Source organism: Falco rusticolus, chromosome 3 (assembly GCF_015220075.1).
Source record: "Falco rusticolus isolate bFalRus1 chromosome 3, bFalRus1.pri, whole genome shotgun sequence".
Lineage (NCBI taxonomy): Eukaryota > Metazoa > Chordata > Aves > Falconiformes > Falconidae > Falco > Falco rusticolus.
The window spans coordinates 111625270-111641156 of record NC_051189.1 but is presented as its reverse complement, the minus strand read 5'-3'; the positions used below and the strand labels follow the sequence as shown (position 1 = coordinate 111641156).

The 15887-nt window shown below is 41.5% G+C and overlaps 1 protein-coding gene across 6 annotated transcripts in view; it reads right to left on the bottom strand.

The window, feature by feature from the left end:
* Window positions 1-15887, bottom strand: part of MTOR (mechanistic target of rapamycin kinase) — a 66860-nt gene that overhangs the window by 48688 nt on the left and 2285 nt on the right. For 3 of the 6 annotated variants that reach the window (XM_037382158.1, XM_037382160.1, XM_037382159.1), the window contains exons 4-27: window positions 15467-15529; window positions 14742-14974; window positions 14181-14381; window positions 13290-13424; window positions 12548-12823; window positions 12117-12225; window positions 11102-11288; window positions 10782-10910; window positions 9738-9982; window positions 9345-9560; window positions 8478-8683; window positions 7800-7922; window positions 7364-7453; window positions 7179-7271; window positions 6541-6675; window positions 6074-6203; window positions 5612-5862; window positions 4694-4735; window positions 3563-3649; window positions 2793-2960; window positions 2415-2527; window positions 1845-2007; window positions 1508-1600; window positions 654-800 (exon numbers count right to left, since the gene is read on the bottom strand). In XM_037382158.1, coding sequence (XP_037238055.1) covers window positions 654-800; window positions 1508-1600; window positions 1845-2007; window positions 2415-2527; window positions 2793-2960; window positions 3563-3649; window positions 4694-4735; window positions 5612-5862; window positions 6074-6203; window positions 6541-6675; window positions 7179-7271; window positions 7364-7453; window positions 7800-7922; window positions 8478-8683; window positions 9345-9560; window positions 9738-9982; window positions 10782-10910; window positions 11102-11288; window positions 12117-12225; window positions 12548-12823; window positions 13290-13424; window positions 14181-14381; window positions 14742-14974; window positions 15467-15529 — 3635 coding nt within the window. The remainder of the gene's footprint in view (window positions 1-653; window positions 801-1507; window positions 1601-1844; window positions 2008-2414; window positions 2528-2792; window positions 2961-3562; window positions 3650-4693; window positions 4736-5611; window positions 5863-6073; window positions 6204-6540; window positions 6676-7178; window positions 7272-7363; window positions 7454-7799; window positions 7923-8477; window positions 8684-9344; window positions 9561-9737; window positions 9983-10781; window positions 10911-11101; window positions 11289-12116; window positions 12226-12547; window positions 12824-13289; window positions 13425-14180; window positions 14382-14741; window positions 14975-15466; window positions 15530-15887) is intronic. The other 3 variants (XM_037382162.1, XM_037382163.1, XM_037382164.1) reach the window with 3 other exon arrangements.

Below are 15887 nucleotides of genomic sequence, written 5' to 3'. Positions count from 1 at the left end.
AGTCTCATTTCTAAGATATGTTCCCTAAATGTATTCCTGTCATGACATGCCAAGTATTTAACATTAATAATTCTTTCCTTACAAAAATACATTAAAAGCTGAAGCCACTGTTGAAACATCAGCTTAAAAATACTTAATGCATTCAGAATTACATTTTTAAGTCCAGCAATTTCAAGCCAATCCATCCCACTACTAAACTGAGCGCTACATCCATTTACTGTTCAAACTAGCTGGCGCTTAGCTATTACATTCTATACTGGCTTGAAGAGAATATAGCACTAAGATAAAAGAGAAGTGGCTAATGAAAAAAGGCAGAGGGTCTGAAACAGATGTCACTAGAAGCTAAACAGATGATTCCCTGTGATCTAGGAAGCCTTGTTCATACTTTAGATAACAAGAAATTGTCAAGATTATTTCATGGCTATTTGTAGTCTGATAATTCAGCTGCTCGTCTTTAAAGTTGCTCAGCACCTTCTAATTTAAAGAGTCTCAGACACTACACTTTGAGCTCAGTTTTGTACAGAACTGGCAACAGAAAAGAGACATAAATAAATGTAGTTCAGATGCACTGGACAAACGCCTTAGATGTGACACAACACCTCCTTTGTTCAGTAGGAGGAGCAAATACATGTTGTGCAGCGATGCAGTCTTACCTTCTGCAGGTTGATGGTACTAACATGTAATTTCTTCATGGGACCTGTTTCCACAGGACCACTGGCCAAAGTTTCTCCCTGGTTGCTTCTCAACATTCGGTGCTGATAAATCAGGGGATCCTCTTCTTCATCAGCAAGAGTATAGCCCTGCGATAAACAGCTTACAGTGAGGATCACACCCACACATACAAAAGCAATTCTCTACAAGCCAAATGGATGACAAGTCAGAGCACCATCCAATCTCACAGCCAAATTTGGGAAGCAATGAACCATGTTTCATTACAGTGATTACACATTATAAGCCAGACAACAGAACTTTTCTATTCAAAGTAACTAACTATTAAGAAATCTTAGCTCCTAGTATTAAAAGCCAAAATAATACATCTTAAAACAAGCACTCTTTCCTATTTGACTCACTAGCAAGCCAAGAACAGCAGTGTGCTTCTTGTCCACATCAATCAAATTGCAAACCAGCTACTGAGTTTTTGAGATGTGGGACATCCTACAGAAAATACTGAGATAACAAGGTCTCCTTAAGTCCTGAAACTATGGAAAAAATATGGTAAATTTGCATTTAAGAACTACTGAGAAAAAAGTAATGACACTGGCTACAACTCTAAGTTCCTACCTAGAATTTGCAGGGATTTTTCTATAAGAAATATTTGATACCAGTTGACAATAATTTTCCCAACGAAATCTCAAAGTCCCCTTAAAAAGCTGTACTTAACACACAAATACAGCAACAACCATTCTTCACTTTATGAGTAACAAAACTGAGTTTCCAACTAAATGTCTCAACGTGAGAACATCCGCAAAATGCCCTTATACAAACAACTATGTATTTGTCAACTCACCTTTACAATTCTGCAGATAAGAACATCGTAACGTTGATGGTTAATTCTGTGTCGCACCAGAACTTTGTTCACCATCGGGATAAAAATCTGGTACTGTACAGGGAAATGCATCAAAAGCTAGTTACTCAGTGTCACCAAGAGCAGTATATTCCACCTTTGTTTCATGGATCTTAAAAGAAACCAATTCTGAAAGTTTGATTTCAGCAACTCCTGAGAGAAGAAAAGTCTCTTTTCTCTAAAATCCAGAATGAGTGCATTACAAGTATTCAACTTTAAAGCCCTGACCTTTGGGACAGTCCCTCCTTCTATGAGCTTTCAAGCCTAAGAAGAGTATTACCTTCTTTCCCAGCTGGAACACCAGAGAGGAGAGGGTGTCCATTGCAGTTGTTCGTAGCTCAGGGCTCTGATCTAGTGTTCGCACAATGGGATGAATAATACGTGAAGCATAATCAGTGAAATCCAGGGACTCTGTCAAGCGGTCCACTGTTTCTAGAGCAGCTCTAAAGTCAGAGCAGAAAGAAGGGAGGACTGATCTCTCATGGCATAAGAGAGGAGAAACAAAGCGTAAAAATACGTGATTCATGCTCAGTCCTACTAGGCATCTATAGTAATAGGAAAAACAGTTCACCAGAACTCTGTTAATGCAGCTAGTACGTGCAGGACAGCTTGTAAGTTACAGTGACTAAAATACTGACAGGTGAGAACCAAAGAGTAATAGTCTATACCCAATAAAAGCTCATAATAGTGCTGTGAAATCCAACCAAAAATAACCTTCCATAATGATTTAACACAGAGAAAACCCATGGAAGGAACTAAGTGATATTTCATTCTACACATGGCTAGGGCAGCCATTGCAGAATTTGAATACCACAGGCAAAAATGAGACTGCAAAGCCACCAACACTTACTTGCGAGCCACCACTGGGACATCTGGAGCATCAAATAACTTTACAATGGGAGGTAGTAACAAATGAAGGTAGTCATCCAGGTTAGCTCCAAAGAGCTGGATCGCATTCAATAGCTGGAGGGAAAAATGAGCTAATGTGACTCAAACTCATGAAAGAGATGCATTTTAAATAAGTCAGTATGCAGCGGAAAGTTGCTTCAACCCTGCACTTTAAACAAAGTGCTATCTGCACCATTTCACACCGAGCCACTGCTGAACTGCACCTATCCCATTTGCTTGCAACACACAAACAAGAAGTCCTGCTGGTGCATGGCACATCAGGCACGCACCTGCCTCAGCAGTGCCCAAATCAACAGAGCTGCTGCAGCTTCCCACTCACCTTGACAGAGACAATTCGACTCTGACTGTTGTCATGCATGAAGACCCGTAACATGTGAGGAATGAGCTGAGGCAGATAAAGTTTGAATTCACCTCCTAGAGCTACCACAATTTGCTCAATAAGTAGAATAATTGTGCTCTGTATGGAGTTGTTCATGACCCAGAAGTCCTACAGAAGAAAAAAAAAGGGGGCCGGGGAAAAGGGAGGAAATTAAAACACTTCAACTGAGCTGTACTAATTACAGGAGAAGCAAATTATAGGAGTCTAGTTTCTAGCTAAATTCAAGATTGCAGGGAAGAACTCTACTTCCCTTGTAGGCTAATAGAAATTGGCAGTTTTGGTCTGTTTTTAAAACAGTCTGTGCTTCAGTGTATTTATAGCTGTTAAAAACAACCTCCAGGCAACTCATTTTTCTAATCCTTCTAAGTGTTTGCAAACAGTAAGTGAAAATGAAGTGAAATGCCACCTATTTATGAACTCCAAACACCTCTTGCTAAAACTATGTTTCTGAAAATAGTAAGTGCACAAAATCCAAGTGCTCAAAAGAACTCAAGCACTAGCAGAACCTAGGGAGCTGCTTTTATTGCAGTTACTAGTAATAATGTATATCACTGTTTCAAATAACATGTTATTTCAAAACACAATTATTACTTCAAATACATGGAGCTCTGCACTTCATATGACTTTATGAAGTAATTGATACTTGACAGCGACAGAAATGCTATCCACCTTTTCTGACAGTAACATGCCAGCTTAAAGATTGTACTCACTCTCATCAGGGTGACAATTTCATCCATATAGGGCCGAATATGACTTCTCACAAAGGACACCAACATCCCTAGCTGCTGGAACAGGAACTGGAAGGAAGAAACAGGTAGTGATCAACGTAGTTTATTCAAGTATCAAAGCAACACCGGCTAAACGGCATTTCACAGGCCAATTGCAAGCTCATTTACCAAACAAATAGCATGCATAGCTCCTACATGCTCAAAATCTGGGGCTAAATTCTTGGAAGCCTCAGCTCAATGGTTTGGGTTTTTGGGGCTGGGGTGTGTGTGCATATGGGAGAGTGGTTTTGGGTTTTTTTTGTTAGCATATTTCCCCCCCCCCTCAACCTGCACCAAAAATTTTGTGAGCTCAAAGCCTTAGACAGTCAAGTATAGAAATAGAGGTTTACGTGTCAGCAAATTTATAGTGTCAGAACACACCCGCAAGCACAAACACCTCAACTACAGAGCTTTGCAATTTAGGTTTGAAGGATGCTTCCAAAAATTTAACCCCTAATCCTTTCCCCCTGCCTGTAAACCAAACTGACACACATTTTAAGATACTCTTTTCTGTACTCTTTCCCATCCCCACCAAGATATATTGGTGAAAAGTTACTGGGGAAGAGAGTTTGGTCCTTGCCAGAAATATAACTTTTTTTTTTTTTTTTAAGACAATTGATTATACCATAGAAGTATTTTGACTGTTTTGCAATTCTTTTTGCCCCAATACAATCTTATGCACTCACTCCTGACAATGAATTTACTATTGAGATTGGTATGAAATATTGTGGGTTCAATTGCTTTATCCACAAAGTAATGTAGTCTTTTTTTTTTTTTTCTTCCCTCTAGGAAAATGTAAGTTATTGTGTACTAAGTTTCATTTCTTCATGCAGTATTTGAAGACTATGGTGACAAAATACAAAGTGGAGCTCAGAAAAAAAGAGATAACAGATTTTTGTGAAAACCAAGTAAGAAAGGAATAACATCAGCTTATTTTAGTGAGACCAGTACACCTACATTTACCAAAAATGAACATGAGCTCCTGTACTGTGCCTTTTTTTGGTGTAGTGAGAAAATGCTTACATATAGGACAAGGACCTGCCTCCTTTAGGCTTTAAAGTCACGCGTACCCACCTCAGCTCTTCTCCCCAGTACACTTTCACCATCTTCTTTTACCTGAAAATTTTTAAACAGAGTGTGCACAACTGCATAGCTTTCAAGCAAGTTAGATCAGTCAGGTCTAGGAGTTCGGCCAACCCAGGCGTGTGAGGTGTTTTCCTTCCAATCTGAGTAGTAGTTCAGTCTGGGAGAAAACAGCGGTTCTATAGCAGGGTTGGGATTCTGCTAAGGGAGCACCCATCCCACCTATAAAACACAGTACCAATAACTAGTACAAACTGCCCTTCCCACCTCAGAGATTTCAGCTGCCTGAGGAAAAGGCTTGGCAAACAGCAGCTATCTCTGTTTAGGTGAACCTTAAGCCCGTTATTACCTTCACACAATTCTCATTTCCTTCTAAAACTGTAACTTAAGTGGGAAGGAAGAGAATGCACTGCTGTGGAATCACCACCCACACTGCTCTGAATGTTAGCAGACTGTAGAAAATTGAATTTTCCTTCTCACAGATGAGCCAAAGTACGTGGTTGCATCAGAAATTTAAAGAATCTGCCTCTCATTTAATAGTACTGTTTCTAACAGTACATTAATGCAGAGATCACTGAAAGCTCTGGAAGCTGCACAGGCTGTTTTCCTGAACAAGACCAGCTTGATAAAAAAATCAAATCAAACCAAAGAATCAAATATTGGTCTTCTAAGGATTATGCTCAGAAGCAGCTGTTTTAATAAGAACCAGAAAAAAAGTTTCCACTGAATATTCTACCAAATGCTCACAGGAGAGAAAAAGCAAAGCTGAACCTCACTTCTGCAGCATGCTTGGCAGCAACACATAGCACAGCAATGCCCAAAGCCAGTCGCATTCTCTTTTAAAAAATGGATTCTTAATTCAGGGCAGTGGAACAGGAAGGAAAGAGGAGTGGTCCCTAGTACACTCACCTCTCGGATGGCACCATCACAAACCCGTATTACATTAAGGAACGTTGGCATGACCTGGGGCAGGAACTGCACACACTTCAGCCCAAGAGATTTGAAAATAAAGGTGATGGCCTGAACTACCATAGTGTGGTGCTGGGATAAAGATTGGTCTCGGAAAATCCTCATCAGTGCCACCATAGAGACAGCTGGATAAAACTCATCCAGAGGGAGGTTTCCCATGTTCACCAGCATCTCACTGGTACTGTAGTCCGCTAGGAGAAACAAAAGTGTCACAAGCTACATATTAAACTGTCTTGAATACCAGTTCAGGAGTACCCGAGTATTAGGTGAAAATGTGTACACTAATAATTTGTTAAGAAGTGGAGACAAACTACTAACAACAACAAAAAAAAACCAGCAAAAGAATCAAGATCTGCTTGTAGATCCTAAAGTTATTAACTTGAAAGAAATTCAGATGCTTACAAGAATCCTGGCTGGATTTGGACTCTGAGAGGCTGACAGCTGAAGCATCTCGTGACTGATCAATCATGCCAATGTTCACTTTGTGTTTGTAAGGGTCTAAAGCACCCAGCAACCCTAACACACGAATAGCCTAAGAGAGAAACAAAAAGAAAATTCATCAGAACTTCATCACCAAGGCAAAAGTTAACACATGAACCTACATGTTTGGAAATGTCCTGAGGATTAAAGAGAAAAGATCTGGAACTGAAGTGACTGCCTGTAGAAAACATCAACGCTTTCTTTCCATTCAGCTGCTGGAGGCCATTTCACCGACTCAACACTGTCACCCTCTTAATTCTCTTTATTTTACTTCTATCAGCCACAATAATGACGCCCCAACCCCAAATCTATACAGACACATTTATTTGACAGCTCTCTCTGCCCCCAAAACTTTTAGAAGTGGTTGTGTGATAGCTTCATGTTCATACCTCTCTACGGGTGCCCTGGTTCTGCTCAGTCTTCAGGAAGTTCAGAAGCACCTCCAGCAAAGTTGGGTACTTCCTGTATGGTTCCACTACATAACCTGTGCTGGCCACAAGCTGTCCCAGTGTCCAGAGCGCCACCTGTAAAGATCAAGCCCAGAGAAAATTAGTTTTGACCAGGGAATTTATCGTGTCTCCTGATCCATCAGTCACACAACTTCTGTAAAGCTTCTTCGAGCATTTTAGGATCACACTGCAAACCACAGTGCACTGTTTGAAAGCCTCTAAAAAGAGCATTTTATTAATAAGCAATTGTAAAGAAAGTGATAATCAATAAATTGTTAGACTGACTGAAATAATTCCCTCACTCAGAGATACAATTCAAATAGGTATTCAATTCAGCGAGTCCAAGCCTTCCAATAAAAAAGGCTTTTTTTCCCCCCCCTCCCTTCTTCATTTCCTCCAACAACTCTGTACTATGTCACAACAGATAGGCACTGTAATCCCTCACCAGTGTGACCATACACTCCCCTAGAGAGACTCGCGTGATTTAAAGGTTTAGTTTAGCAGCTATGATGGGACACACTTCATTACAGTTTTGGTCACAGCAGATGGCAAGTTTAGCGTGGTTGTCAAACACTTACTTGTCTTTTAGCCAGCAGGGAGGAGTCCTGTAGCATGTCCATAATTATAATGAAGAGCTCATCCACCCACTTCCTCATCTCCAGCCCACTGACCTATTGGAAGACAAAACCCAAAGTCCTTCATCTAGCATTCCCAAAAGCTTAACAACTGACAAGGCTAGCAAAGGTACCTGCAGTATACCTACCTGTGCAAGCTCCCCTATGGTAGCTAGGACATTGTTAATCACCCCTGGATTTGGATCTGGATCAGGATCTTTCAGTTTCACAATCAGTGCCTGGTAGGTGACAGAGGAACAAATAAGAATGTGTTTAGAAGACTCCTGGCTGTACATACAGTACTCAAAGTTACCTTCCTTTTGTTTCAGTCTGAAATTGATTCCACAGGAGCTCATCTTGCATCACAGTGAGCATTTCAACAGCAAATGAAACTTTCATTTCATGAACTTTATGTAAATCCAGAATCAAGTTAGGCTACACTGGCACATACACTCATTACTATGGGTAACATCTACACCAATCTGATTTTTGATGAATCACAAGAACTGCAGCTCCTGAGGGCCATGTATCCACTTGCTAGATCATCTCACTCCAAAGTCACCAAGAAACGTACAGAGACTCTACCTTAAGAATAGGCTCCATATATGGACGAATGAGGCGTGGAGCATTAGAAACAAGGTGACCCAACATCCTGGCGCTTTGCTCTTTAATCCTGCCAACACCACTGTGTTCCAGCTCTGTTAGAATCTGCAGAAAAGACAATGGAAGCATGAAAACCAGGACAATAAAAGTAGGCAAAAATTCTTTGGATTTCCTCCTCTCCTGTCCAACGACAACAGAAAAAAAAAATCTCAGCACTTGTAAAGGGTGTTCTACATTTACACTCCATCCAGTTATTTATGTCTAAATGAAGCTAAAATTAATTATCATAAAACTGATTTGATGGCTCCAAAACCATCTAACATTTATGAAGTGATGCCATCCATTCACCTAAAAGAAGCACAGAATGTTCTTCCTCAATACAGATGCAAAGCACTCCAGCATGACGAATGTGGGGTGAAATAATGACTGATACCTTATTTCCTTTCTAATACATCCTTAGAGCTTCAGTCCAAAATGCTATCACTAAAAAGATAGAAAGTTGCTGAAACCTACTAAGCTGGGTCATAAGTATTTTTCAAAAGGGAGATATTCCCCTACTCTCCCACACACCCACTACAGCTAGATAGTCCGGTTCTTTAACACCATCTTAGTCTCAGTACCAACTATCCCACTTTCACTGCAGGCATCCTTCTTCATTACCTGGATTAACATCTTGCGCAGGAAAGGCATGACAAAAGCAGGATTCATGCTGCTCAGGCGACCCACAGTACAGATGGCCAGCTCTCTGATTTCAAACACTTGGTCATTCAGGGCTACGAAAAGAGCTTGCAAATTTTCCGCCTGGGCAAGGTGAGCATCAAATCGCTCATCCAGAGAAGCCAACACACAGAACCGTATATCAGGGTCTGCAAGAACACATTTGTTTCTCTTTAAATGTAGTAAAATCCTGTTCTTATTATTACCCTTATCCACAGGCAGACCTCAAAAATTCTTCACCTCAGGGAAATGCTGAGAGCTTCCCCAGCATAAGACACTACATCAGCATTCTACGCATGAGAAATGCAGTAGGCCTGCCCAAGAAATGCAGTGCTGCTCAGCACTGCCCCAATAACCAGGTCAGTAAAATGTCAGCCTCTTGCATCTGTACAAGTAGCACATTTCGAGGCAATGTACAGAAAACGAACTCATCTCAGGTTACCATATTGCAACTGAAAGAATGAAAAAAATATCAAGTAGGAAGATTCAGCAGAAGGTACCAGCCCCTTCCCAAACTACAAAGTTGAAGGCCACGACACAGAATAACAGCAAAAGATGTCTCAGGGCTCTGCCTAGTTCAAAGGACTACCCAGGGCACAGTTTGAGCATTTTGCACTAGTGTTCTATTAATACCTCAAAAATCAAGTTCTGAGAAGAGAAACTGGGAGACATTTTAAATTTATAAAGAATGACAGCTTACGTTAGGGGTAAATATGTTCAAATTCTACCACAACCTTAATATTGTCACCTGCTCAGGTGCTAAAATTAACATGTGGTAGGGGAACCCTTTTCTTGGAACCCCACACTAACCTGGGTCAGTTATTCCAACCACAAGCAGTTTGCTCAGAACATCAGCCACAACCTGCACTGCTGTCTGACTGACCACATGGGCATGACCACTGATCAAGTGGATGGAAGGCGTGAGCAAGCGAGAGCAAGTACGGGCTGCTTCCATCCGGATCTCCTTGTGCTCGCTGTTCAGAAAGTGGTCTGCACAGTGCCGAACAAACTGAGTCAAAGAGTGGCCTAGAAAGAAGAAGATGGGGAATTTAATATGGGTTTACACCTCAATTACTGGTCTTACCAGGGAATAGGAGTTAAAGAAAGTGCTCTCAGAGTGTTCCTGCTACTTCCACTCTACTCCAACACACTAGCATTTACATCCCAAACCCCTTGGTCCCCTGCTTTGTTATTTCACCTTACCTTCAAACTCAAAGCTACCCAGTGTACGAAGGGCAAGGGTGATGCTACCCACATCACTGGCCTCTGGGATGTTGGTGAGACTAGGGGAGGCAAGCTGGTGGGCAAGGCCCTTTGGCATGCCTGGATGTCGCAGAGGCTTGTGCATTAGAACAAGGGAGAGCATTTTCAGCAGCCCATCCTGGATATCCTTCTTTAGCTGTGGGATCTGACGACTCAAGTCATACAGCACAGCTGTTAGAGCAGGGCTGAGGGCAAGAAGCAGGCACATAGATTAGAACAGAAATAATATGAAGTGCCTATTTCACCTTTTTGTTTATGCCTTTGCCCATCAGAGGATAATTGTGGGCATTCACACATCACAGCAACACCTTCCAGCAGATCACACGGGTCCTTGTGTGAACTCAGGCAACATGAGATGACCTTCATATATGAAGTTCGTGAGCAAACTGCTGGGACTGCGGCACACATTGCTACTTTAGGCAATATTGCTGGAGTACTGTTACAAATCTAAGCTTTTTAGACACAAAGACAACTAAATTCACTTCCAGAAGGCAAGATTCATCTAGTCTGAATGGCTTTGTGCTACCTGGATACTTTCTCCATACCCTCCCCATACTAACAGATTCATCATCTAGGAAATTTCCAATAGGAACTGTCAGCTCCAAAGGTGAAAGAAGCCAAGAGCAAATATTCAGTGCTTCAATTCTGCTACCCTGCCAATTTGATATGGCAGAAATCTGCTGGCCTTCAGAAGCTTTCTAAATTTTTGCAGGCTGTTGCCAAATGTGTTTGAATAGTAGAAAGTAAAGGAGATTGCTTTTGAATTCACCAGTTGTTCTACAAAAAGATTTCTTTACACAGAGACCAATGCTCTTAAGCAAATAAAGACACATTAATGCTTAAAATATATCATTCTTCTTAAAGGCCATTTAAAAGCAATAATCTTCCTTCTCAATCTGAAAACTTTCAAGGTTTCATTCTGTATGGCAAACAATGCCATCCAGTGGTTAACAGAAAAACATGCTCCCGTGGCCTTGTACCTACCTCAGGCCCACAGCCAGCATAGGTTCCAAAAGCTCTTTGATGTCCTGCTGAATACTGGGTCCCATGGCTCGAGCCAGCATACTAATGCAGGTGAAGACTGTGGCATCAACCTGCACAGACTTCTGCCTCCTGGAAAGGGACCACATAGAAGTTAATTAAAGAGGAGCTGCTATTTTTCAAACATCGTTCCTCATCCCACTTCTGTGTTACCAGTCTCACAGAAACACCTCTGATTTTAATACAGTAATTTGATCCCACATTGCAAAAATGATACAAACAACAGGTGTTTCAGTTTCTTCCTCTAGCCTTCACATACTTACTTGTGGGCAAAGTCCTTTGGTGGAAGAGCTGCTTTTATGATTTCAAGGACTTTTGGCAGGTAAGCTTGAAACTCAGACCTCACAGCCACAGAAAGCAAACCCAAGGCCTGAAAGGCTGCTGTTCGCTCCTTCTCCTTCTTCACACAACTGAGGACATGATTCATGGTGTCTGGAAGATACTGATCAGCTGCCCACAAGAGAGAACAATACAGATATTGGAACCTGTTTAAGTTTATAGTTACATCACATTTCCAACTAAACCTTTACAAGTATAAAACTAGCAGACAGCCATATAAAATTTGCTGGCATGAGCAGTGGCAAACACATGTCACCGTATAATAAAATTTTCAAAGCCCAGAAAGCTTTCTTCTTAAAAATATTCACCAAGAGGTATGAGGAAAAAAAACATCACAGCAGTTTTTATACACAATTCAGATCCAAGTATCTTGTTTACATAGCGATTGACTAGAAATTCGAAATAGCATCACAAAGTTTGTTCCAACCCACTTAGAGCAGCTTGGTGACTTGCTTCCAGCTCTGATACTCTCCTGAGCTTGCTTGATAAATCAATTGAACTATTTCAAAGCTGGCAGGTATTTCTCATTTTCACTTGATATTTCCTGGCACATTTAACAGAAAAAAAGGAAGACAACTCTGCTGATAATACTTGGGATACATTGAGTGGGAGCAAGAGAGCAGAGTTCAACCCTAAGTCTGACATACTGAGAAAGTCAAACAACAAAAAGGAGGTTCTATCTCTTGTGGTATTGATCACTGAATTCAGACAATAGTTTTCAATCCTATTTCTTCTTCAGAGCAACATTAAGTCACACTTATAAAATAAAAAAAATAAAAAAAAAAAGACTGTCCTCCCACAGAGGAATGTGCTCATCTTACAAGCACCACATTTGTACTGCTGCATTGCGTGCACAAGCTCATCTGGACCAAAGACAGCTGGATAACTTCCAGCCCAATTTCAGCAACGTTTCTAACATCCAACCATCTGTCTTGTCACCTGTGAATGCTGAAGGACGGAAAGCCGCCAAGCGTGGTAGCAGATTGAGAACCGTCATCTGGATCAAAGAATTTTTGCTGGTTCTGCACTTGAGAACCCACTGACACACCTGAAAGGAGACAGATTGGGCTCTGAAGGATGGCCATTGGCAGTAATGCACAAATGTTTATCACCTGCATACTTTAAGGCATTACACCGACATTTGGCTTCAGAGTCCATCAGAAAGACAACTAAGACTGCTTCCAAAGAAAGTAAATCACTTGCTTTGAGACAGACAGTGACAAAGTTGGGATACATACAATTAATGGATTTCGATGCCACAATTCAATACTAGGCAGGTATTGCCTGCTAAGTAAGGACATGGATAACAACTGCTCTATAAAAACTGGTGTTGTGAATGTTAATATACGAGGTGAAGAATGAACATTTACTTGATCAAACTTCTCTTCCATTAAATCCCTGCAGCATCGACTTTCTACCAACGTAGACTTTGCTGGGACAGGTGAGGTTGCAAAACCCATGATTCCTTGGTGAGCACTATACCCCAGAAGACCAGCCAATGCATTTGACTGAGAGGGCTGAAGAGACTGGAAGCTAGTGAAGGGAGTGATGTGGCGAGGTTTGGTACTGAAGCCCATCAGGTCTTTGCAGTACTTGTCATGCACAAGCTGCTGCTGAGTGATCTCTTCCATCTCCTCTCTAAGGCGCTGGACAAAGTAGAAAAGCATGTTTTTTAAAAAAAAAAAAGAAAAAAGAAAAAAGTAGTTGAATAAGAGATTCCTAACAGTGCTGCCCAAATCTCCTGAGCAGCAACCTGTATAATTTATATCCAAATGGCTCTAAAACATCAACTAAGCACAAGTCAGCAAAAATATTTGGGTATCTAATATGCAACAGAGTCCTCATTCCATATATTATTCTTTTTCATTGTAATTAACCCACTTAATAGCACTTTCCACCACAGCTTAATACCTACTCACCCCAAAGTTGTTGCTGTTCTCTGACACTTCAATTTCTAACAATCAATGCTCTGACTCCATGTTCAGATGTTTTTTCAGCCCAACAACCCCATTTCAAACACAACAGGGTATTTCCACAGATTGCCAAGTTGCTACACATTGTCAACAATTTGGCAACCAAAAGCCATAACCCCCATCTTGTTCATTTGCTCACCTCTCCCTCCATACTGCTGATTCTCACTAACTCATTGAGGATCAGTAAGGCACCATGGATTCGGTCATCACGGTTCATTCCTTTCTCTTTGGCCAGAGTCTCATCAAAGCCCTTCTCAGCCTCCTCATATGTATGCTTCAGGGAAAAGAAAAAAAAATCTCATTGATTATGCAGAAACAAAGCCTGTGGAAATAAAGTAGTACTGCCAGTCAAGAGCTACTGATGTCCTGTAATTTTCTAAGAGTAGCCACAAACCACAACTGAGTAATAACAGAGTATAACAACACAAAATTCAGATTCACACAGAAGTTCTGGACTCTTCTGCAAAGCATTTTCAACAGCACTAGTCAAACAGCCAGCCGACCATGCCATGGCATAAACTTAGTCAATATCTGCAACACATATCTGACTATGAGGAATTTAAGTTCATAACAGTTGACTGCACTTTCCAAACCTTATTTGATATTATGAAGCTTGAATTCACGTGACAATGGCAGCAAACCTGAGGTTCAGACAAAAGAATCTTTACCTTTTTCACTCATGTTTTACCTACAATAATAAAACCATCTGCTAGTAAGAGATGACAATAGATAGATGATTGCATGGCCATAAAAGTAGGTCAGGCTTAACAGCTGAAGATGAGCTGCAGATAAAGCAATGGATTCTTGGTCGAGTTAAGTGTGTTGCTTACTTTTACAGCAGGCTAAAGGAACTACTCATGTAGGCTATTATATTTTCAACCCTTTAAAAGGGAGGCAGGTTTGTGCTGACGATCAGACATACTGACAAAGGTGACATAGGTTCTTAGCTTAGACAGCTCTTCTAAAAACTGGCACTAGATCATTTGTGTTGCATTATGAGAGGCTGCTTCAAAACAAAGTTATTTCTTACTCTGTACCACTGGGGCTTCTGCATCTCTTTTGGCTCCCGTTGAGTGGTGAGGATAAGGCAAGCTCTTAAGGCAGAAACAGCTCCCTCTCGGATGGCCTGTTTGGGATCCCACACAGCCACAAATATATTGTCAAAGAACGGCTGCACTTGTTGGAAGAAGAAGGTGGGCACACTGATTGCCAGCTCGCGCAGGACAAGAACCTGGAAGTGGGGAGAGAAACAGTGAAAATCTGTGAGGATGAGCACCCATAGACAAACCTCATAACTTCTGGACCATAGTATCACTTATTTAGACTGTCAAGACAGTTTGAGAGCCTGAGCTGTTTCTAGCGCCATACTTTTACAGTTCCTAGCACAATGGTGTCTCAGCCTTCTTTAGTCACTGGGCTAAGGTAGAAGCAATGAAGCAGCACTGCATCTGCCACACGATCATCACCAATTCTCAGACATGGACTGGCAGCCATTCCAGAGCTTTTCCACAGCTTTCTATGCACATGTCCTACCCCTTTTAACTAATCCTGTTCCAAAACTGGTTAAGACAAAAAAAAAATAATCACTTACAGCTGCATGTCTTCGACCTTCATTCCTGTCAGCTCCCAACCATTCCAGAGCTCGTTTCACCTCAAACTCCACATACTCAGCTGTGAAGGTGTCACCAGCCATTGCAAGCCGTCCAATAGCCTTGGAGGCCATCTCCATTACAACAGGGTCATTGGATGGCAAGAGATTCCTCAGGTAGTTGGCAAACCTGCCAATACGGGTGGCATTACCTCCTTCAACACCGATAAGACTTGCTGTAGAGAAAGAGAGCAATGCTGCAGATTTTCCCTAAGAGTCAGTGAGGCACAGTAGGTAAACCCTGGATGAGAGTTAGTATTCCCCATCCATTCCTTAGATTCCCGTTAATGCCTCCTAAACTGCAAATCCACAGAAAAGAAAAATAAATCAAACAATAGGAAAAGGCCAGCATTCTTTCAAGCCTGAACTTGTTAAGTGGGCAGGAAAACACATCCAGCAGCTTCACAGATTTTCCCCATTTTTAATTTAAAAAGAGAGAGGAAAAAAAAAATCCACCCTGGGATCACGGACTCATTCCCAATAGAAAGGCATCCATCCACATGCAACTACTATGGCTGGTCCACTTCAGTAGAGAAATCAAAGACTGAATGGACCAAGAAAATTGCTCTCCCCCTCAGCCCTAGAGATGGTCTCTCCTGGCCAGGGTGGAAGCACATTGGCAGGTGGTGGTGTTGCAGAAGCTTTCACTGCCAGTGCCTGGGTTGTACCTGCTCTGTAGATAAAGAGGCCATCACTGTCCAGGGTTGTCAAGCCGGCACCTTTCAACAGCACTAAATTCACAGAAACAAATTTTAAAGTGATACTGTCAGCTTAAAATCAGATGTTGTCAACAAAGATTTCTCTAGCTCAAGGGACTTCCGCTGTTTTTAAACAGGTTGGGATTGGATGATTTTGTCTGTGAGCCTAAAACATAAGCACCTCCTATCTGTTTTTTAAAGAAGTAACTGCTACAATACAACCTACTCGCTTGGAAGGCAAAGTATTTATGTGAGCTGATTTCCCTAAGAGTCAAGATGCAGGCAGCTCTGCCATGTTACAGCAAAAGCACAACCAGAGCAACTGATGGAGCAGCTGATCAGAATCAACACAGAAGCTATGTGAGCCCCTCCCAGGGATGGAAGCTGCAGT